The 22,240-nt window shown below is 46.4% G+C and overlaps 1 protein-coding gene across 1 annotated transcript in view; it reads left to right on the forward strand.

The window, feature by feature from the left end:
* The window catches only part of LOC119919600 (centromere protein P), a 280,519-nt gene extending 260,083 nt beyond the window's left edge, over nt 1-20,436 (forward strand). Inside the window, exons 7-9 of the mRNA XM_038740155.1 lie at nt 14,655-14,734; nt 18,098-18,189; nt 20,091-20,436. Coding sequence (XP_038596083.1) covers nt 14,655-14,734; nt 18,098-18,189; nt 20,091-20,209 — 291 coding nt within the window. The 3' untranslated portion in view covers nt 20,210-20,436. The remainder of the gene's footprint in view (nt 1-14,654; nt 14,735-18,097; nt 18,190-20,090) is intronic.
* The last annotated feature ends 1,804 nt before the right edge of the window (nt 20,437-22,240 follow it).

A 22,240-nucleotide genomic window follows, 5' to 3' on the forward strand; every position in this document is an offset into this window, starting at 1 on the left:
AGAAAGACGATCCGGGCAGCGGCGTTAAGTATGGATTGAAGTGCGGAGAGACAGGAGGATGGGAGATCAGAGAGGAGGCTGATGCAGTAATCCAGTCGGGATAGGATGAGAGATTGAACCAGCAGGGTAGCAGTTTGGATGGAGAGGAAAGGGCGGATCTTGGCGATGTTGTGGAGGTGAGCCCGGCAGGATTTGGTGATGGATTGGATGTGAGGGGTGAACAAGAGAGCGGAGTCGAGGATGACACCAAGGTTGCGGGCTTGTGAGACCGGAAGGATGGTAGTGCCGTCAACAGTGATGGGAAAGTCAGGGAGAGGGCAGGGTTTGGGAGGGAAGATAAGGAGTTCAGTCTTGGACATGTTGAGTTTTAGATGGCGGGCAGCCATCCACATGGAGATGTCCTGAAGGCAGGAGGAGATTCGAGCCTGGAGGGAGAGAGAGCAGGGGCAGAGATGTAGATTTGGGTGTCATCAGTGTAAAGATGATAGTTGAAGCCGTGGGAACGAATGAGTTCACCAAGGGAGTGAGTGTAGATAGGTCAAACACAGCCCCACGTGGGCTTCACAGTCTTAGTTGAAGGGAGAAAAGGTAGTGAATCCCCATTTTTCAGATGAGGTGACTGAGGCACAGAGAAGTCACTTGACTTGCCCACGGTTACACAGCAGGCAAGTGGCAGAGCTGGGCCCATGCTCTTTCAACTAGGTGACACTGCTTCAGCTGTGGAGTTGGTAGTGAAGAGTGGCCTGGGAAAAGTATAGCATCCTGGGATCACTGTGCTTGCCACCCCCAGCAACTGGTCGTGTGAGCAGGGTATAGGTGGTTGCTGTAAGTCACGTGCCTTGGGCCGGCACAAAGTCTAAAGCTACCCCTGAGTACACATAATCACCAACCTTTTTTCTTTTCTGTTCTTTAAATGGTATGTGTTAAGCGCTTACTATGTGCAGGCACTGTACCAAGCACTGGGGTAGTTACAAGCTAATCAGGTTGGACACAGTCCCTTTCCCACCTGGGGCTTACAATCTTAATCCCCATTTTACAGATGAGGTAGCTAAGGCCCAAAGAAGTGAATAATAATAATGGTATTTGCTAAGCGCTATGTGCCAAGCACTGTTCTAGTGAAGTGATTTGCCCAAGGTCACAGAGCAGACAAGTGGACAAGTGGTGGAGTCAGGATTAGAACACAGGTCCTTCTGACTCCCAGGCCGATGTGCTGTATCCACTCGACCATCATCGGACAAATGCTCTCTGGCCTGAGAGCAGAGGGATGGATTAAGCCAGCTCTTTTTTTTATGGTATTTTTGTGGTTTCTGCTTACTATGTTCCAGGCACTGTACTAAGCACTGGGGTAGATACAAGCTAATCAGGTTGGACACAGTTCATGTCCCACATGCATTGCAGTTTCTCTAGACTGTAAACGTGTGGTGGGCTGGGAGTGTTTATACAGCTCTGTTAAATTGTACTCTCCCAAGTGCTTAGGACTGTAGCAGTAAGCACTCAAGAAATATAATTGATTAATTTGCATGTGTAACTGAGGGAAGTAGGGTGGGAATTGATTTAAATGTCTGTCTCCCCCTCTAGACTGTAAGCTTCTTGTTGTCAGGAGACATGTCATCTTTGTGCAGAAACGGCTCTGGGCATGTTACTCCCCTCCTCAAAAATCTCCAGTGGCTACCAGTCAACCTACGCATCAGGCAAAAACTCCTTATTCTTGGCTTCAAGGCTGTCCATCACCTCGCCCCCTCCTACCTCATCTCCCTTCTCTCCTTCTCCAGTCCAGCCCGCACCCTCCGCTCCTCTGCCGCTAACCTCCTCACTGTACCTCGTTCTCGCCTGTCCCGCCTTTGACCCTTGGCCCACGTCCTCCCCCTGGCCTGGAATGCCCTCCCTCCGCACATCCGCCAAGCTAGCTCTCTTCCTCCCTTCAAAACCCTACTGAGAGCTCACCTCCTCCAAGAGGCCTTCCCAGACTGAGCCCCCTTTTTCCTCTCCCCCTCCCCACTCCCCCGCCCTACCTCCTTCCCCTCCCCACAGCACCTGTATATATGTTTGTACAGATTTATTACTCTATTTATTTTACTTGTACATATTTAATATTCTATTTATTTTGTCAATGATGTGCATCTAGCTTTACTTCTATTTATTCTGATGACTTGACACCTGACCACATGTTTTGTTTTGTTGTCTGTCTCCCCCTTCTAGACTGTGAGCCCGTTGTTGGGTAGGGACCGTCTCTAGATGTTGTCAACTTGTACTTCCCAAGCGCTTAGTACAGTGCTCTGCACACAGTAAGCGCTCAATAAATACGATTGATTGATGATTGAATGAATGAATGAATGAATGGGGCTCACAGTCTTAATTCGCATTTTACAGGTGAGGGAACTGAAGCCCAGAAAAGTTAAGTGACTTGGCCAAGGTCACACAGTAGACAAGTCGGGGAGCTGGGATTAGAACCCAGGTCCTTCTGACTCCCAGGCCCCCTCTCTATCCACTAGGCCAAACTGTTTCTCTTAGGATCCTTTCCAGGTCATATTATTGTAGAATAACAATGAAGTATGCCTAAAATGAGGGTTGCAATGCAATAGTGGAGCTTGTTGACAGACTGAAACTTTATAGTCAAGCTCTAAACCTAGAAAGAAATTCAAGAACAATTGAAATTGACAGAGGCAAAATTTAGCATTTAGTTTAAAATGGTTTTTGGCTTCAATTTAAAGAACACAAGATGGATCTGTTTTGCCATTTAAAATTTGCCAGACCTTAATATGGTGTGGGTGGATATGAGTATTTTTAAATGGAAATTTTGCTTAGCTCTGGAAAGACTCCTTCATCACTAGCATCATAATCATCATCACCAAAATCAGTAACTGTTGGTAATATATCTAAACCATATCATTTTTCAAGGGAAATGAGCCTAGCAAAAAATGTTAGGTTAAAATGGCTTTTTGTTTGTTGGAAAACTTACCAAAAAACTACTCCCCAATTTTGGTTTTGTTTTTTAAGGAAACGGCCAGAACTTTGTTATGATTAATACTGTACCTTTAGATTTGGTCATATTTATTCAGTGTAGGAAGGAGAAAGCGAAGGGCACATGGTGCTCTACTGAAGTAGATCACAGCGAGGAAATGCGTTACTAGGAGCCTGGAAAATGTTTACCTTGGAAAAACCCTTCCACAAGTGAAGCAACAGCAATGGCATGTCACTGCTTAACAACTGGAAGGGGTCAGTTTGTGTCTGAATGGAAGTAAAAGTTAATGGAGCCAAACTCCCCCTTATCTTTACTTCCCGGGGCTAACCATCCACCTCAACCTCAAATGGAAACTCCTCACCATTGGAAGCGTCGTAGACGCAGCCTGGTCTCATGGTTAGAATGTGGGCCTGGGAATCAGAAGGGTCCGGGTTCTACACCCAGCTCTGCCTCTCGTCTGCTGTGTGACTTTGGACAAGTCACTTAACTTCTCTGCCTTAGTTACCTCACCTTTAAAAACAAAGGAAATGGGGATTAAGACCGTGAGCCCCATGCGGCGCAGGGACAGCGTCCGACCCGATTTGCCCGTATCCACCCCAGCGCTTAGTACAGTGCCTGGCACATAGTAAGAGTTTAACAAATGGTTTTCAAGCTCAGTCAGCTCCACCCCTCTTACCTTACCTCCCTGGTTTCCTACTTTAACCCGGCCCGCACACTTTGCTCCTCTAACCTCAACCTACTCACTGTACCTCCATCTTGTCTATCTCGCCGCTGGGCCCTTGCCCGCGTCCTCCCTCTCTCTTGGAACTCCCTCCACCCCTTCATATATGACAGACCACTACTCTCCCCACCTTCAAAGCCTTATGAAAATCACATCTCCAAGAGGTCTTCCTTTCCCAGCTAAGCCCTCGTTTCCCCTTCTGCATCACCTATGCACTTGGATCTGTACTCTTTAAGTATTTGAGAACAGTGCTTGGCACATAGTAAGCGCTTACCAAGTACCATCATCATAATAATATTCACCCCACCCTCATCCTCACTCAGCACTTAAGTCCAAATCTGTATCTATTTTAATATCTGTCCTCCTCTCTAGACTGTAAGCTCCTGGTGGACAGGGAACGCGTCTACCAACTCTGTTGTCGTGTTCTTTCCCAAGCAGTTAGTACAGTGCTCTGCAAACAGGGAGCACCCAATTAACACCCTTGCTTGATTGATTGATTGATTAGAGGTATTTTCTTGATTACAGGGCTGAGAGGTCCTTTGTGCCTTTGCTCCGCTTATCTGTGGATACACACCCATGATAAAAGAAGCAATAGGAAGGGCAGGCTCATCGCAATTGGATCCACGTGATGAAATGAAAACATTAGGATGTAAAGCAGCTGTTGTATAGCAAACCCAATAAGGCAGAAGGCAGGCAAAAAAAAAAAATAATAATTCACAAAATCATTGATTCATTACTTGGAACCGAATGTGACACCTAGTAGCACTGTTAGGATGAGTCCAATAAAGTCATGTTCCCAAATTGCGTCTGGCTGAAAACGCTCTTGAGAAGTTAAGGTAGGATTTGCAAAATGAAGGCAGAGGGCAGGGCAGGTTATTGGCAAAGAGCGACCAGAAAGAGGGTTATGATGATACAGGGCCAGAACGGTGATCCGCACCGCAGGCCGTGATTGCAGCTGGCACCCGAAGCACAACCTAGCCAGCTCCGAGCTGAGATCTCAATCACCCCGTACGGAAGGGGCTCCCACACGCGTGTTTTCAGCCTCGTCGCCTCACTGAAAATACATCGTGACCACTGTCACCAGGAGAAATTGAGGGCGATGGTCAAAATCCATCTTGGTGTTAGAAAACTTTCCTTAATAGCAGGAGACAATCACAGACTAACCCACATACGCGTTCCTGAAAGCGGAAGCAAGATTTTTATAAGACCGTAGGCCAACAAAAAATCCACTCTGTACTTTTATTATCCTGGCTGCCCATTGAAAAAGTAGAAGTAGCCAGGCTAAAGGGCTGAAGACCAGCAACTGGAGAGATGGAAGAAGGAATGATATGAACTCCATGAGACAGAACAGAAGAATCTGATAAAACGTGGGCATAAATTAGTTCAAACCATTTTTTTTTGACTTGTAGGTTCGTTTTTATGTCTGAGCTATTTAAAACAAATGTGGTAACACTCCGGCTACCCAGGGATGCATGTGCTATGACCTCTAGTGTCTAAGAGCAATTTTCCAACTGACATTATTATTATTATTATTATTCCTTAAGGAGAGCCCATTCTGCTTTGAAATATGCCATTCTCTGGACTTTAGGAGAGCATGAGCCCACTGTTGGGTAGGGACTGTCTCTATATGTTGCCAACTTGTACTTCCCAAGCACTTAGTACAGTGCTTTGCACGCAGTAAGCGCTCAATAAATACGATTGATTGATTGATTGATTGATAATGATGGCATTTTTTAAGTGCTTACTATGTGTCAGGCACTGTACTAAGTGCTGGGAAGATACAACAAACCACTACATTCAGGAGGGTACTTAATTGATGATGATGATGAAGAAAGTATTTCCTGTTTATCCAAGATGCTTAAATCTTCATGTGGTGCCTATTATTACTACTCATTACAGCCCTGGTGGTAGATACCGGACAAGTACTATTCCTCCATTTTACAGGTGGCCCATGGTTATTCCAAGGGAAACTGGGAATTGGGGGCAGAACTCAGATTCTCCCCCTCTAGGCTGTAAGTTCATCGTGGGCAGGGAACGCGTCTACCGACTCTGTCCTGCTGTACTCTTCCAAGCACTTAGTACAGTGCTCGGCACACGGTAAGAGCTCAATAAATAACATCGATTAACTTAGCATAGGTCTTTCTCTGGTCACTGAGTCTCATCCCCTGGGGTATCTATCTATGCCCTCATCTGTCTTGGGGCCAACAAAAAAATATCAAATGGGGTTTTAAGCAGGAAGAACAAATCGTATCTCAATGTCAAAACTATGACAAGAAAACTCTTATTATCACCTAGTGTCACAAGGCTTACAGAATCTCCGTAAAAGCTGAGAGAGGCCCCTGGAAACCAGTTAATATCCCTAAGTCAAGAATAACTAACATGAAGCTGCGTAACAGTGAAGCTTCTTTTATGCCTTTATATCAGGCTGGGGTTAAGTAAATCCATTTACAAATAAAACCAAAAAGTTTAATTTAATTTGGGGCACAAAACAAACACCCTGCAATCCTCCCCCACCCCCACAAGAATCCACGGGTGAATGAGACAGGCTAGTTTGTCATTCCCTAGAGTTTGAAATGGCATTTTAAATATTGTTATTCAACCGCTTCATGTTCATGACAGTAGCTTTAAAAATTTGAAGCTATAGCAGGGGAAGATGAAAAATTTTGCCATTTAATTCTGCAGATGTGAAATATTAACACCCTGCATAAGTATAAAATTCTCTTTGAGATTGTGCAATCTTTTCTAGATTTTTGAATTGCAAATGAATGGAATATTTTTTGTGAGACTTGGGCAAGAAATCTCATCCTGCCTCATGGGCTGCAATTGTTCTAAAGCCTGTAATTAGAATGACAACCGAAGTGCTTTGTGTGATAGAATCCAGATACACAGTTGAGTCACTGCACACCAGGGCAGAACTAAGCTCCCATGTGGGCCCTGGGATGACCTTCCACGTAGATCATCTCCCCCTTTCCCCTTTTCCCCAGCTCTCAGTTGTCACATTCAGCAACACTGTTGCGTGTAAGGGGAGGGAGGTTGGGTTTAGGGGGAAGAGAGGCACACATGGGGTTGTGGGGACATGCCACAGTATTCCCGGCACTCATGGTTACAGTATTCCCGGGACTCACGGTCCTTGAGACCAAGCCCTGTCTGCATGCTTCTGAATCCTGGCCCTGAATTGAAGCTGCACCAGACCCTGTTCTTCACAACTGGAGGCCATTCCGAATCCCTCCCAAAAGACCCTGACAGCCAAAAAGGTCCCCGACCCTTCAGGGCCCGATTGTATTTATCGGGTGCTTAATGTGTGCAGAGCACTGTACTAAGCGCTTGGAAGAGTACAGAGAGGCCGTTTTCCCATTGTTAGACCTGCTCCTGCTTCATCATACAGCATCCCTTTTCTACATAATATAAAGAAGTAGATTCTAATTTTCACCTGGGTATTTTTCCCCAGCACTCAGTATAGTATTTCTCACACAACAGGTGCTTAATCAATAATAATAATAATGATGGCATTTATTAAGCACTTTGTGCAAAGCACTGTTCTGAGCACTGGGGAGGTTACAAGGTGATCAGGTTATCCCACGAGGGGCTCACAGTCTTAATCCCCATTTTACAGATGTAACTGAAGCACAGAGAAGTTAAGTGACTTGCCCAAAGTCACACAGCTGACAATTGGCGGAGCCGGGATTTGAACCATGACCTCTGACTCCAAAGCCCGTGCTCTTTCCACTCCATTGGTTAATAGAATTCCATTAATTCTACCAATGGAATATTAATTCCATTGATTAATAGAAATCAATGCGATTTCTATTATCACTACTCGACTTGGAAGTGGGAGGGTGGGAAAAAGGAGGATCGAAAAACAAGCTTCAGCTGAAGTGGATTTGCTGTCAGTACAGAATTACTTGGGGATAGTTGGATGACTACTTCTGGGGTTGTTTGGTTAAGGTAGTCCGATAGTCCAACTCTTCCAAATTATCCACTGAAGTAGAAAGTTTTTGTCATGGCGGTCTTATGCTGCTCTCCACTGAAGTCTTTTTGCTAATAGAAAAAATCAGATTGAATGAGTCATTTTGGTGAGGTGGTGATTAAATTCGAGAGCAACTGATGCACTTCCAAGGACATCCACGGAAGCAACCCGAAAGGTCAATACAGTTGAGCAAGGGAATCTCAGGTTTTGTAGCCAAAAGGAACTTTGATTCAAAGTAATCATCGATGCTGATATTTAGCAGCAATTCAGGAGCCTTTTCTCTTGTAGGTTGTGTTTGGAGACGTCGCGTGGGAAAGCATGAAGGCTTGCTAATAAAATAAGAAAGTAAGGCATGCCATACTGTTTTGGACTAATTGTTCCATCCAGTCCAGGACTCTGTCTCTGATAGGGAAACGAGGATGCTTGGAAGAACCATGTGGATGCTCATCTTCATGGACCATCCCTCACTTTTTCCTGGTATAATTTGGGGGTGCCTATTTTGTACATTTCTATTAAATCCTTCTCAAGATTCTATCTTTGCTCATTACTTCCTTAACTTTCCCTCTAATTGTTATGAACCTTTTGCCCAGGTAGACTGTAAGCTCCTTGAGAAACAGCGTGGTTTAGCGGAAAGGGCACGGGTTTGAGAGTCAGAGATCAAGGGCTCTAATCCCGGATCTGCCACTTATCAGCTGTGTGACTTTGGGCAAGTCACTAAACTTCTCTATGCCTCAGTTACCTCATCTGCAAAATGGGAGTGAAGACTGCAAGTCCCACGTGGGACAACCTGATTACCTTGCATCTACCCCAGTGCTTGGCACATAGTAAGCGATTAACAAGTACCATCATTATCATTATTATCAACTCTGTTATATTGTGCTCTCCCATGTGCTTAGTACTTAGGAGATGGATTGATTTTGCTTATCCACATGCTTTTAGAGCCTCAGTGTTGGAGGGGTACTGCCTTAATATTGAAAATATCTACCTGGATCCTTAAGCTGAAATACTCAGAGCCGGGATCTCTCTGTCTCAGGTTCAGCAAGGAAAAATGAAATGCCAGGAGATGTCAGTGATTCAATAGGTGCCACTCTTTCATCTGAGACTGAAGTAAATCAGTATCCCAGGGCTGTTTTTGAAATAAAAATAACATACTGTTTTTATAATCTCAAGTCTAGGGCTGTTAGCCTTTATGTCCTGGCCCAATTCCAGCTGGATGTCTTGTTCGGTCTACTTAAAAAGGCCATTCGTTTTAAGTCGATACAGTCGAATGCGGTGGTTCATTTTCTTCTGTGGTTTCTTGTACAATCATCAAGTCAGATTGCCAGAAGGGCCCTTGGGAGATCTATAGATCTATAGATCTATAACATATCTGCTAGCGTGGGAAGCATCACGGCGGTAGTGGATAGAGCACAGGCCCCGGAGTCAGAAGGTCGGGAGTCCTAATCCCGGCTCTGCTGCTCGTCTGCTGTGTGACCTTGGGCAAGCAGCTTCACTTCCCTGGGCCTCAGTTGCCTCATCTGTCAAATGGGGATTGAGACTGCGAGCCCCACGTGGGACAGCGTGATTACTTTATATCTACCCCGGCGCTTAGTACAGTGCCTGGCACATAGTAAGCACTTAACAAATGTCATCATTATTACTATTATTAATTCTTTGGTATTGTGCTCTCCCAAATGCTTAGTCCAGTGCTCTGCGCATAGTAAGCGCTCAATAAATCCCACTGATTGGTTGATCATCTAGACCGCCACCCTGCTCCAGGGAGAGCTCCTGCTAATATCACCCAGGGAGATTAGCATCGGTCCATTTCCATTCCATTTGAAACTACCATTGAGCAGGCTTTCAGGGAGGGAGCTTGCACAATCTCTTGCGGTAGCCTAGCCTAGTGTGGTATATAACATGTTACCAGGGGGCTATTATTACAAGCTTCTGGGGGAACATTGTACATTTACAATCAGCGCTTAGAACAGTGCTTCAGTGCTTAGAACAGTGCTTTGTACATAGTAAGCGCATAATAAATGCCATTATTATTATTTACTTGAGTGCCCTAGCGTCTTTGAATAAATGGTGCTGTATGTAAATGTCGCAAGGTGAAAAAAAAATTAAAAAAAATAAAAGTATCAGTCATAATCATCAAGTGCTTACTGTGCACAGGGCACTGGACTAAGCACTTGGGAGAGGACAGTATAACGGACGGTCTTCCAGTGAGTGAATTCCTCTTTGAGAAAACATTGTAAAATGTGTCGACAAGTCTCTTTAACAGGGAATGTTTATGCCAACTCTGTTCTATTGTCCTCTCTCTTGAACGAAAGGAAGTGGGCTTGCAACCAATCAATCAATAACTGGTATTTATGGGGCACTTGCCGCGTGCAGAGCACTGTTCTAAGCACTTGGGAGAGTACCAATCAACAGAGTTGGTGGACACGGTCCCTGCTTTTAGACTGTGAGCCCACTGTTGGGTAGGGACTGTCTCTATATGTTGCCAATTTGTACTTTCCAAGCGCTTAGTACAGTGCTCTGCACATAGTAAGCGCTCAATAAATACGATTGATGATGATGATGCCTAAAAGGAGCTTACAGTCAAGAGGGGGAGGGGTATGAAGCTGGAGAAGCTTTAGTGGGACATAAAGGCCAATTTCTTTACTAGCAGGAATTGTTCAATTCTCGGTGGCCGGAGAACGTGAGAAGAAGCGTGGCGTAGTGGATAGAGCACGGACCGGGAGCCACAAGGTCGTGGATTTCAATCCCGCCTCCACTATTTGTCTGCTGTATAATAATAATAATAATTTTGGTATTTGTTAAGCGCTTACTATGTGCAAAGCACTGTTCTAAGCGCTGGGGAGGATACAAGGTGATCAGGTTGTCCCACGTGGGGCTCACAGTCTTAATCCCCATTTTACAGATGAGGGAACTGAGGCCCAGAGAAGTGAAGTGACTTGCCCAAAGTCACACAGCTGACGAGCGGTGGAGCCGGGATTTGAACCCATGACCTCTGACTTCCAAGCCCGTGCTCTTTCCACTGAGCCACGCTGCTTCTCTGTATGACCTTGGGCAAGTCACTTCGCTTCTGTGGGCTTCAGTTACCTCATCTGGAAAACGTGGATTGAGACTGCGAGCCCCACACGGGACAGGGACTGTGTCCAACTCGATCTAACCCCAGCGCTTAGTATGGCACCTAGCACACAGTAAGCTTTTAACAAATACCATCATTATTATTAGTCAGCCTTCTCTCTTCTCTAGACCAAATCACCTCAATTTCCTTTACCTTTCCTGCTCTCTTCCCCTTCTTTCCCCCTCCCTCTCTACCCAGTCACAGGGTCCCACCCCCTTGCAGGTAGACACCGGGCTGGCCGCATCCAGCTCCAAAGTGGCCGTTCCTGGCTTGGAGCCAGGATTTCCGACAGGTTTTGGAGTCTCCATCCCTGGAGATCTTGTAGGAAAGAGTAGACACTCTCTGCCTGGAGGCAGGGGATTGGACCGGATGATCTCTCAAGGGCCCTTCCAGCTTCACGACTTAACGTAATTTTTCTAGTCGGTAAATATTGCTTTGAACGCAGAATGCAAGCGTGACTTCTTCCGAAGAGAGCAAGAAAGGAGTATATAGGGGGTGGGTGGCACGCTAGCATTTAGGGATCCTTACCGTTAATTTCCACCTTTGTTTCTTCTCTGTGGCATAGAGTGAATTTTCTTTTTCGGTTAGTCGAGACCTAAAGGCTTCTTAAATGCCTCTCGATTATGTTTAATAAGTTCCATATGGTGCATACTGAACAAATCCTTAAATGTGCTGAGTAGAAAATTGCTGACTGTTTCATTTAAACTACCACGTTCACGTTTTTTTTTTTCCCTTTATATTCTTCGAGCAGATGGTATTAATGTAAAAGGCCTTGTGGTTTAAAACTTAACCAACGCTTTCCATTTGCAAACTTTGGTATAAGTTTTCTCATGTACTTCGTTTTGCTGATTTAGTAGTTCCATTTGCCTGTAGGCTTTAACTTTGAAAAACGAGTACTGCGCCGCAACATTCAGTTTGTTTTTAGGTGCTTGGATTCAAATATTTCTCTGCTACTACTTCAGAGTAATCTTCAGAACACTAGTTACAGTGGAAACATTGACAGAAAATTTGCAGGCTAGTTGATCTGGAGGCCAAGTTTAAAAATGCCTCAGACCTGTGACTCCTGCAGGACCTTTCATGACAGGAGCCCTCGAATTCCATCCTAGCTCTGGTTTTCTGCTAACGAGAGTCCATTATGTGCCGAATTCCTTAGAGATAAATGTTCTTTCAGATGGTAGTAGCTGTAGCAACGGCTGTTGTCTTGACATCAAGAAATAATAGTAGCACATCTAGTAGCGAGAACAGGCTAGTAGTGCAGATTTCATTAGGGTCGTGCGAGCCGTTTTGAGTTTTGCCCCTTGCAGATTTGAACAGTGGGTGCTCAGGAAAGGTCACCAGGCAGAGGAGGAGAGCAAACCCCTTGGCTAAGAAAAGCCCCAGGTGTCTGACCTAATGATCTTGCATCTGACCCACTGCTGAGCACGCGGGAAGGGTTGAATAAATGCCGGAATTATTATTAGAGATGAAGGAAGGAGGTTCTTCACCTGGCCCCTGCACCCACCCCCGCCGCCCAACAGCTCTTCCCAAAGCTTCGGGACCAACATTTGGAAGTCTCCAACTGCTCCCCCAGCCTTCTCTTCCCCAGCCCAGCTCAGTCATCATCATCATCATCATCATCAATCGTATTTATTGAGCGCTTACTATGTGCAGAGCACTGTACTAAGCGCTTGGGAAGTACAAATTGGCAATATATACAGTCCCTACCCAACAGTGGGCTCACAGTCCCCAAAAGCACCAGTTCCCGTTAGGGTCAGACTACCAAGTACAGGCAACCTCAGGGTGCATTTGGGCCCCATGAGCAGTGCGACGGAGAAACACCTTGAGGGGGTGGCCCACGGCCTCCCTCCCATGAAGAATGTAACTGGAAACAGCTCTGAACCCACTTGATTTTCTGCTTCGGAGTTTTGTAGCGTTTTCGTTTTGGGGCGAGGGGGAGCGGGACGGAAAGGGGCACGGCACGCTCTTTTGCCCGCTCCCCCAGACACATCGAAGAGGAAGGGTCCAGCCAGGAACGCTACCCTGGGGGTCATTTCCATGCCCAGGCCCCCCTGAAAGAGTGAATACGGTTTCTAAAGGCAAAGCCCAATAAGGGGGTTTCGGTTTTTGGATCACGAAGAGCTTTGCCTGGTCCCGTGGGGATAGACTGCAACCTGGGAGGAAACTAATCAGGTTTAACTCAAGCCGATCGTCGAATCCGACTAGGGACCTCCCAAGCAGCCCAAGTTCCTACTTTGTGTCTTCTGCGTTTTCTGGCATAATGAGGAAAGGGCTGAAAAGAACCTGATTAATTGGTAACGTATTGTGTCAACTTGGGACTTGCATTTTAGACTTTTAGACTGTGAGCCCACTGTTGGGCAGGGACTGTCTCTATATGTTGCCAACTTGTACTTCCCAAGCGCTTAGTACAGTGCTCTGCACACAGTAAGCGCTCAATAAATACGATTGATGATTTTAATTAGTCATTGATGAATGACTGACACGTTTCTCTGTCGTCTTCAACGTTTGAGTGTATTTACTTTTACAGCATATGTTGTTGAAACATGTCAGACCATCATACAGATAGTTGAAAGTAGGATCAAAGCCTTATATGTCGCTAGTTGCACTCCTTGGTTTGTCGTTTGGAGAGATGAATGAGACATCGCAAAGGCCGACATTTGCTGCCATAGGGGAAGGGAAAACTTGGGCTACTATTTTTCCGACGACGAAAGCAAGTGATTTTAAGAGGCCTTTTCCAGCCTCACTGTCAAATATGGTGATCCTGGAAGCCCTTCATAGGACTTAAAAGGTAGGCAAGGAGGACAAGCTGTATCGGGAATTGCAGGCATGGCTTGGGGCTGTACTTGGTCTGAAAACAGGACTTTAACCTTCCTCTCAGGCCAAACCTCATCCCTTTCGCCCTTCCAAATTCTACTGACAAGGAATCACTCCTCCTGGAAGCCTTCCCCTCATTCAAGCCACCTTCCTTTGGTCAACCCAGGACCGGAGGCATCTCCTGGCTCTTGGATATCCATCTTTTTTTAAAAGACTGGCTTGTAGCGTGGTCGGCCTCTTCACGTTTGTCATTTGCGTTTAGGGATCTTTTCGTTTGTTTCCTTAGCCTTCTCTGGACCCCGCTGTATTGCAAGCGCCTTTAAACACTGTTTGCAGCTTGTTTGGCCCCCTCCCCAGGGGGCACTCACTGGTGTTGGACTGTGCGGTCCCCAGATCAACCAGCATTTATTGAGCACCCACAGAGTGTTGGGGGGAGAGGTTCGTGTTAAAGATCAGGCGGGGTTTCGGCTCCCCAAGCTCACAATTTAATACAGGAGACAAGACAAACACAAGTTAGCACAGATGAATGAATGGAGGTGATTAATCATAAATTAAAAAGGGGTGTGGATTGGGCAGGTGGGATGGGAACACTTTCAGAAGGGGTCTCTTGTGCTCTAGTTTGAAAGGGTGGCGGGTGGGGAGAGAAAGAGAAAAATGGACATGAGCAGGGAGGCTGTTCCATGCCAAGGGGCAGCTTGGGCTCAGCCTGGCAGTGAAAGTTAGAGTGGGGTTTAAAGACCTAATTTCATTTGATGTTTGAAACACCTCAAGGGCGCTTTGGCTTGAATTCTCACCAAGAACTGACATCAAGGCAGCACGGCGGCTGTGGATTCTCCTGGGTGGGGAAAGGAGGTTGGGGAAAAAGTCCGGGCAACAGAAAGGGCGAGCGGTCCATCCACAGGCCCCCCGCTTAGCATTTCGCGACCCACGGCAGTGCCAGAAACGGGCCGTGGGCATTCCAAGAGCCAGCCCTACCCGGCAGGACCTTGGATGAAGGGGCAGGAGAGTGAGAGCGGCAGTTCTTAAAGTTCTGATAGATATCGAATTTGGACTAATTGCGTTTAACCTTTCTTTGGCCGCGTAGGAAAAATATCCTGACATTGTAAGCCTGCCTGCAGGAGCGTCAGCACAGTACATGACTATAAAGAACCCTCGCCTCCCTGGGTAAGTCGGAATTGAGGTGGAGTAAAGAGCAGAAGGAAAGCCGTTTCTCCGGTCTGAACCAGTATGGAAACATGTTTGCTTGGGGGCCCCTGAGCTGGGGCTGGCAGTCACGCCAACCTTATTCCAATCAATCAATCGTATTTATTGAGCGCTTACTGTGTGCAGAGCACTGTACTAAGCGCTTGGGAAGTACAAGTTGGCAACATATAGAGACGGTCCCTACCCAACAGTGGGCTCACACCCACCGGCGGGGCAGCTCACTGGGCAGAGGTGGCTGCAGCTGCCCCGGGGCTTGGCTCCAGGAATGGTTGATGGGGGGGCCCACAACCAGGGTCTCTTTTTGGCATTTTGTGGGGCATTTAATAATGGCATTTATTAAGCGCTTACTATGTGCAAAGCACTGTTCTAAGCGCTGGGGAGGATACAAGGTGATCGGGTTGTCCCACGGGGTGGCTCACAGTCTTCATCCCCATTTTACAGATGAGGGAACTGAGGCACAGAGAAGTTAAGTGACTTGCCCAAAGTCACACAGCTGACAGTTGGCGGAGCCGGGATTTGAACCCATGACCTCTGACTCCAAAGCCCGGGCTCTTTCCACTGAGCCACGCTGCATTTGGTTCTCCCTCCCATGGCCTCCCTGCCACTTCCCACTGTACCTCAATCCCATCTCTCTCACCATAGCCCCCGCCCTTGTTCAGCCCCTCCCTCCCCCTTCGTATCCATCAGACCGCCACTCTTATTCATACATTCATTCATTAAATCATATTTGTTGAGCGCTTCCTGTGTGCAGAGCACTGTACTAAGCGCTTAGAAAGTACAATTCGGCAACAGAGATAATCCCTACCCAATGGGCTCATGGTCTAGAAGGATCTCAGCTAGAGCACTGTACTAAGCGCGTGGGTAGACACATTCCCTGCCCACAGTGAACGTATACATTTCTACTGCATATTGTATATAAGCGCTCAGTAAATTCCATGGCTTGATTAATGGCTGCTGCAGTCTTCTAGACCGGCCCATGACCCAGCTCTGCCTTTGGGAAGGAAAGGAAAGGTGGAGGAACAGTGAGCGGGACATCCTAGCCAGGAAAGGAGAGAAGTAAGGCCCCGGGGAGGAGAGTTTGAGAAGGGGAAGGAAAGGAAGTCCAGAATCGATGAAAAAGAGATCAGGGGCCCCCCGCGGTCTCCGTAGTCTCCTAAAACTGGCAGGCGGTTCCCCGTGGGAGACAACTTCATCTCTGAGAAATGATTTAAAGGAAACACCTTTGCAATAACACTTGCTGTGAAATTTTCCCATGCGAAGGAGGTTTTTCCCCAGTTTGAAGTCGGGGGGGGCACAGTTTCCATTAAAGGAAACCTGGCATCGTGACTGCTGGGAGTTGTTCATCACTAGGATTCGTCATGGATGATTTGGGAATCGAAAAACCTTTTTCTTTACAGAATGAATCAACTCTGGCTGGATGACTTGGGTAGAATTTGTTTTGATAACAAATACGAGGAGGGAACATGAGGTGCTCCCTCTAGGCTCATTGAAATGCAGCATAGCTTTGCTTTTAGGGCTTCTACTTGCAATTTCACTAATCTTATTACGTTTGTTATTGGTTTGGGGTTGGGTTTTTTTTTTTCCCTCTTCCCCCCCGGCAGATCGGGTAGAGTTCGGTTTTCAAAGCAATTCATCCCCACTCTGCTTCCTCCACTTAATCATTCAAATCCAAATCATATCTTACTCTTTACCCATCTTCTGATTCATCTTTCATTCTTATTTCATTTCATATTTCACCACGTAAAATCATTTAGATGGTTTCCCTAAACCGGCCAACATCTGGCCTTTGCCGTTATCTTTCCTATAACGCACTTCTTTAGAGATTATTTTTGTTCGTGCCATTCTGTCTTTGCTGCTTTGAGAAACTTCCTTTCCTCTGTGTTGTTTGGACAGAGTCTCCCACGCTAAGGAGTATCTAGCTGGCTCCAACGTTCATGGAAAGTGTCTTTCCGCCACCTCCCGCTTGCTCTAGTTAGCGGGGCTCGGGGCCAGGATGGACCGAGACGCTCCATGTGACTGGCGCGGAGGGAGGGAGGAGACGTGCTACTGCTGGGAATCCTAAAGCAGGATGTGACTTTTCTTTTCCTTAGGAATTTACGGCTTCAAGGTTGGAAGATTCATTCATCCATTCAATCGTATTTATTGAGCGCTTCCTGTGTGCAGAGCACTGGACTAAGCGCTTGGGAAGGACAAGTTGGCAACATAGAGAGACGGTCCCTACCCATCAGGTTGTCCCCCGTGGGGCTCACAGTCTTCATCCCCATTTTACAGCTGAGGCAACTGAGGCACAGAGAGTAATAATAATGGCATTTATTCATTCATTCAATCGTATTTATTGAGCGCTTCCTGTGTGCAGAGCACTGGACTAAGCGCTTGGGAAGGACAAGTTGGCAACATAGAGAGACGGTCCCTACCCATCAGGTTGTCCCCCGTGGGGCTCACAGTCTTCATCCCCATTTTACAGCTGAGGCAACTGAGGCACAGAGAGTAATAATAATGGCATTTATTCATTCATTCAATCATATTTATTGAGCGCTTCTTGTGTGCAGAGCACTGGACTAAGCGCTTGGGAAGGACAAGTTGGCAACATAGAGAGACAGTCCCTACCCAACAGTGGGCTCACAGTCTAGAAGGGGGAGACAGACAACAAAACATATTAACAAAATAAAATAAATAGAATAGGTTTGTAGACGTAAACTAATGAATCACGCTCTTCCTGCTTCTGCTCCTCAGAGCCCCTCTTGTGATTTCCCCCAGAGGCGGGAAGATTGCTTTGCTCTTTTTATTTGCCCCCCCTCTCCCGGTAAATGATTTAAACCAATGTTTCCCTCGGCAAAGGTTTCAGGGATCCTGCCTCCACTCTGAGAGGCAAACTATCAGTACATTCCAGCTACCGGAGAGAAACTTCTCTATTTAAGGGGAAATCACAGCCCAAAGCGGACTACCTGAGGTCATCAAGCTGGAGGAGGGAGTGTGGGGAGCAAAGAACCCCCAGTTCTCTTCTCCTGGGATTGGAACTTGAACTTGAACCCAGAACTTGGGAAGTCTCTTGTCCTCCCCTAGACTGGAAGCGCATCGCGGGCAAGGAACGTGTCTACTGACTTTTTTGTATTGTACTCTCCCAAGCACTTAGTACAGTGCTCAATAAATGCCACTGATTGATTGTCCCAGTAGAGGCTGGGAGGGAAACAGGCTGGGATAATTGTCTGGAAGGCAGGAAGCAGAGCCAGAAGAGAAACTGCTTCTTCAGAGATCACTCCGAGGAATCTAATGTTGAGATTTAAAGATGGAACTGAATTTGGGTGTCATTCTCTCCCATTTTAGATTTGCGTTTGTCATTGTTTGGCTGATACAGATCACTGATGATGGAATAGTCTGGCCCAATTTGGATCTACTGGTCAAAATCTCAGAACAAGGTATGCTTTTCATTTCTTTCCTCATCACCGAAAGAACCTGTAATCTACTGCCTCAAATTATAGCCAGAGGATGGACCCGTGGAGTTGCGGCCCGATCTAGTCGATAGAGCACAGGCCCGGGAGAGTCAGAAGGACCCGGGTTCTAATCCCTGTTCTGCCACTTGGCTATTGTGTGACCTTGGGCAAGTCACTTCACTTCTCTGTGCCTCAGTTACCTCATCTGTAAAATAGGGATTAAGACTCCCTCCATGTGGGACATGATTAGTTTTAGATCATCCCTAGCCCTTAGTACAGGGCCTGGCACATAGTAAGCGTTTAATGAATACCATTTGAAAAAGAAATCACATTTAATTACAGCTCCACATTTGAGTGTTCTGCTCAGCTCCTGCAGGAAACCACGCTCTGGATTCAGTTTCTACTGGCATGCAGAGAACTCTCAAATTTTACTTCTAGCTGGAGTGCATTTTCCTTCTCAGGAGCCTCCCCAGCAAGGCAGACTAAATACGACAAAGTCCTCAGATGCTGCTAACACTTCCGTACAGGACTACAACTCCATCCGCCTTTTGACTCTCTCCACTAAGCCTTACTAATATTTGCCCTCCAAAATATGGTGGCACGCCTGGCGCCGCAAACTTCCTTCTCCTGCTAGCCCCTCTCTTCTCCAGGCCATTCCACACTACCAAATGTCTCCTCTCTTACTGATCCAACTTGGTAGGGAGACCCTTTTATGTTTGATGTCTGGCTTTGCCCTAACTTCCATGATTTCTCTCCCTTCTCCCTCTCCACAGGCTAATGGGTAGGATGCTGAAGACTTATTGATGGTAATGCATTTGGAATAATAGCAACTGTGGTAGTCATTAAGCACTGACGATGGGTCAAGCACTGTACTAAGCACTGGGGTGCTTAAGTAAAGCAATCTGGATGTACCATTAGGGCGGAACACGAACCAAAATCCCGTTCTTCTCCCTCCCCAGCTCTGTCTCCTTCCCTACGCTGCCATTTCACTGCTTCTGCCCCAATTGGTGTGTGTTTCCTTACAAGCATGTTATTCTTTTAAGGAGAGTTCTGTCCATTTGGAGCCCTGTGGAACAGGGAAGGAGCAGGGCTCTTTATTCTACCCCTAGCTCTGTCCCAGACCTGCTGTGTATTCTCAGGTTACTTAGGGTGCTGTGCCTCAGTTTCCTCATCTGTAAAATGGGGGCAAAATGAGATCAGTTGGGGAAAGCCCACTGCAGACTTAGGTTATCAAGCGGTCTTGTAGAGCTGTTTTCTTTGTAATTAATGGGGGTGAGGGATGGCACGGAGATGAGCACATAGACATGGAAGGGAAAGGGGCAAAAAAAGGGCAAAGGGACTAGGATGCATTTTTGACAACAGTGGTGGTGGGACAGGGGATGTAGGGAGGCAGGTGATTGAGCAAAAGCTCTATGGAAACCTTGAGGAACCATAAACACATGGCTGGAAAACGGGGCAGGGACATTCTGGTGGAAGCAGTTTGAACTGCCCTATTGAATGTTGACAGGGCTGATGAAGAAAGCATTGTAAAACTTAAACTGCAGGAAACTGCAAGAAAAGGAGAGAAGGGGAGAGAGGGAGAGGGAGAGAGATAAGAGAGAGAGATAAAAGAATCAGGGAGCACTGACCACAACAGTGACTATGGCAGTTGAAAAGGCCAGGGGAGGCAGTCTGTGTTGAGGAGTTTTTGGGAGGAGGGAAGGGTTGCAGAAAGCAGGCAAGAGGCCAGAATTTTCCATCCAACTGGTTTACCCAAAATGTATGTAAATGAGTTATCTTTTAAACAAAATCTCCACGGTCACTGAAAAAGGTACCCTCTACAATAATTTGGCAGGTTAATTGCCCCAATTTTTTTTTTTTTTTTTTTTTGGTCTTTTGTCTTGCAGCCCTTGCCCTGGACAAACTGAAGGTTGTGGAAAATGCTCCTCGCTCCTTCCGAGCACTGCTGCGGGTGTTTGGGATTGAGGTCACCTTTGAAAAGTTGATCGAATCATTTTGCCTGTAAAAATGAAGACTCAATCGTTCAGATCATTCAAATTCCTTTCCAGCTGCTAGCGTGAGATTCTGCTGGTTCTGCAGTCTATAATTTTATTGAATATAAACATTAGTTATTTTCCATTTAGAAACCATACCCATAAACCATGCTATCTGTACAATTATGGCACGTTATATATAAATTGTCATAACATGAAAAATAAATACAGCCATTTAAATACAAAATGCCAAATAACAGTTACAGGTATAGAGTAAGTCTCATTTCTTAATAAGTTTTAACATTTGTATCACTAAATGTGCCCGAGTGGTTTTTTTTTTTTGCGTCCTTAACATTTCCTAAACACGTGGGAAAGTGTTTTTTGTAAGTCATATGCAGTCCGACTAAGCCCATCCGAAGTGGCAAATTCATTTCACAGTCCTACAGCAGAAGGCCAACCCGGGGTTTCGGTGGGAGTCGTACGGACTCGGGCTGGCTGAGCGGAAGAGGAGCAGTCACCAGCTAGCTCTGTGTGTCACAGTGGACTCTTGCTTTGAAATACCCGCCCCCCAACACACACAAAAATTGGGAAAACCCAGCCCAGTTGCCTGTTCACATTAAATAGCGTAGATCTCGCAACTGGTGCCCCTTCTCTGAGCCCTTCCCACCGTTTCAATGGCAGTGACTACAGTGGGCCCGTCCTGCGGGTAGCCAGATTACAGCCCTATGGGGCACCGGGGCCAGATCGCTGGGCCAAAGATGACCCCCACTCCCCTTCCAGCTTTTGAATCCCACCCCAGAGTCCTTTTGTGATAACATACAGTTATCAGAGCAGGGGTGGGAATAGTGCAGCTGCTTCCTAGACATTCATTTTCTTGGTCTTGCCCTGACTAGGGCACCAGTAACTTGGAAAAGCTATAATCAAAGCATGTCCTATAGCGTGTTCAGTACCTAGCACCGGATTTTTCCACCACCGGTGAAATTTACAATACTACCCTCAGTGGAATAAATAGCCTTTTAAAGAAAAAATGTATTTTCCTACATTCACATTTACCCCTGCTCTTTAAAAGGGCGGTTTTCACAAACAAACCTAGCCAGAGGTAAAGACACTTCAAAATGCTGAGGCTTGCAGGAGTGCAGGGTGGAAATCAGCATGAATAAACGTTCTTCTTGTTGCTTTTAAATTAAGAACAACAACAAAAAAAAGAATCAAACATGCAGGGAAGAAATTACTTTGGCTTCCCTCTGACTAAAAGCAACAGGATCCAGCTACTGGCTGCACTGGGAATCAAGGGCCAAGGCAAAGCCCTGGGGACTTCTTGGCACTTGCAAATCGCTACTCCTAGAGCAAGGCTGGTTGGAGGTTTTCCCTGTAAGGAACCCCTTGAATTTTTCCCCAAGTCTTTCGCAGGTGCGTGGGGGACAAGCATAGGAAAAATACACTCGGTTTTGCCTTGATGTCATCAGGAACTTTCTTCTGAAGACACACACACCTACTGTGTCAGAAGAAACAGACATGCACATGCATGTGGCATCAGATCGGGCAAGTACTAGACGCCCCCCCTACCCCACCTCACCCTGCCAAAAAAATACAGGCAAACTGGTTGTATTAACAAACACTTCCACTGCCCAGGGTCAATCAATGCTGGCACGTGACCGGGGCCCCTCCACTCTCCCCCTCTGCTGCTGACTCCTAATTCCGGTCTGAGTGCCTCACTTTAACAGACTGGACAGCAAAACGCATTTTATACACCGAAAATCTTTCCTCGGCACTCGCAAGCAAGACGCAGTTAAGTACAAACAGTAAAAACAGAGGGCAGCAGCCAAGCAGAGTCAGCTGGAAACCAGACCTGACACTGTGTTTCTGGCGAATTTCATTTACCCAGCAGAGGGAAGGCTTCAATGGGGCAGACAGAATCCACCAGGGCCAGAAACTGAGCGATATGCTTACAAACGGGAAACCAGTCTGAAATGGATTAGCCTCTCCTCCCTCAACAATAACAGCTGAGAGCAAAGGGTTTGGAATGACAAAGATGTGTTATCTCTCCAAAAGCTGGAGACCAG

Source organism: Tachyglossus aculeatus, chromosome X1 (assembly GCF_015852505.1).
Source record: "Tachyglossus aculeatus isolate mTacAcu1 chromosome X1, mTacAcu1.pri, whole genome shotgun sequence".
NCBI lineage: Eukaryota > Metazoa > Chordata > Mammalia > Monotremata > Tachyglossidae > Tachyglossus > Tachyglossus aculeatus.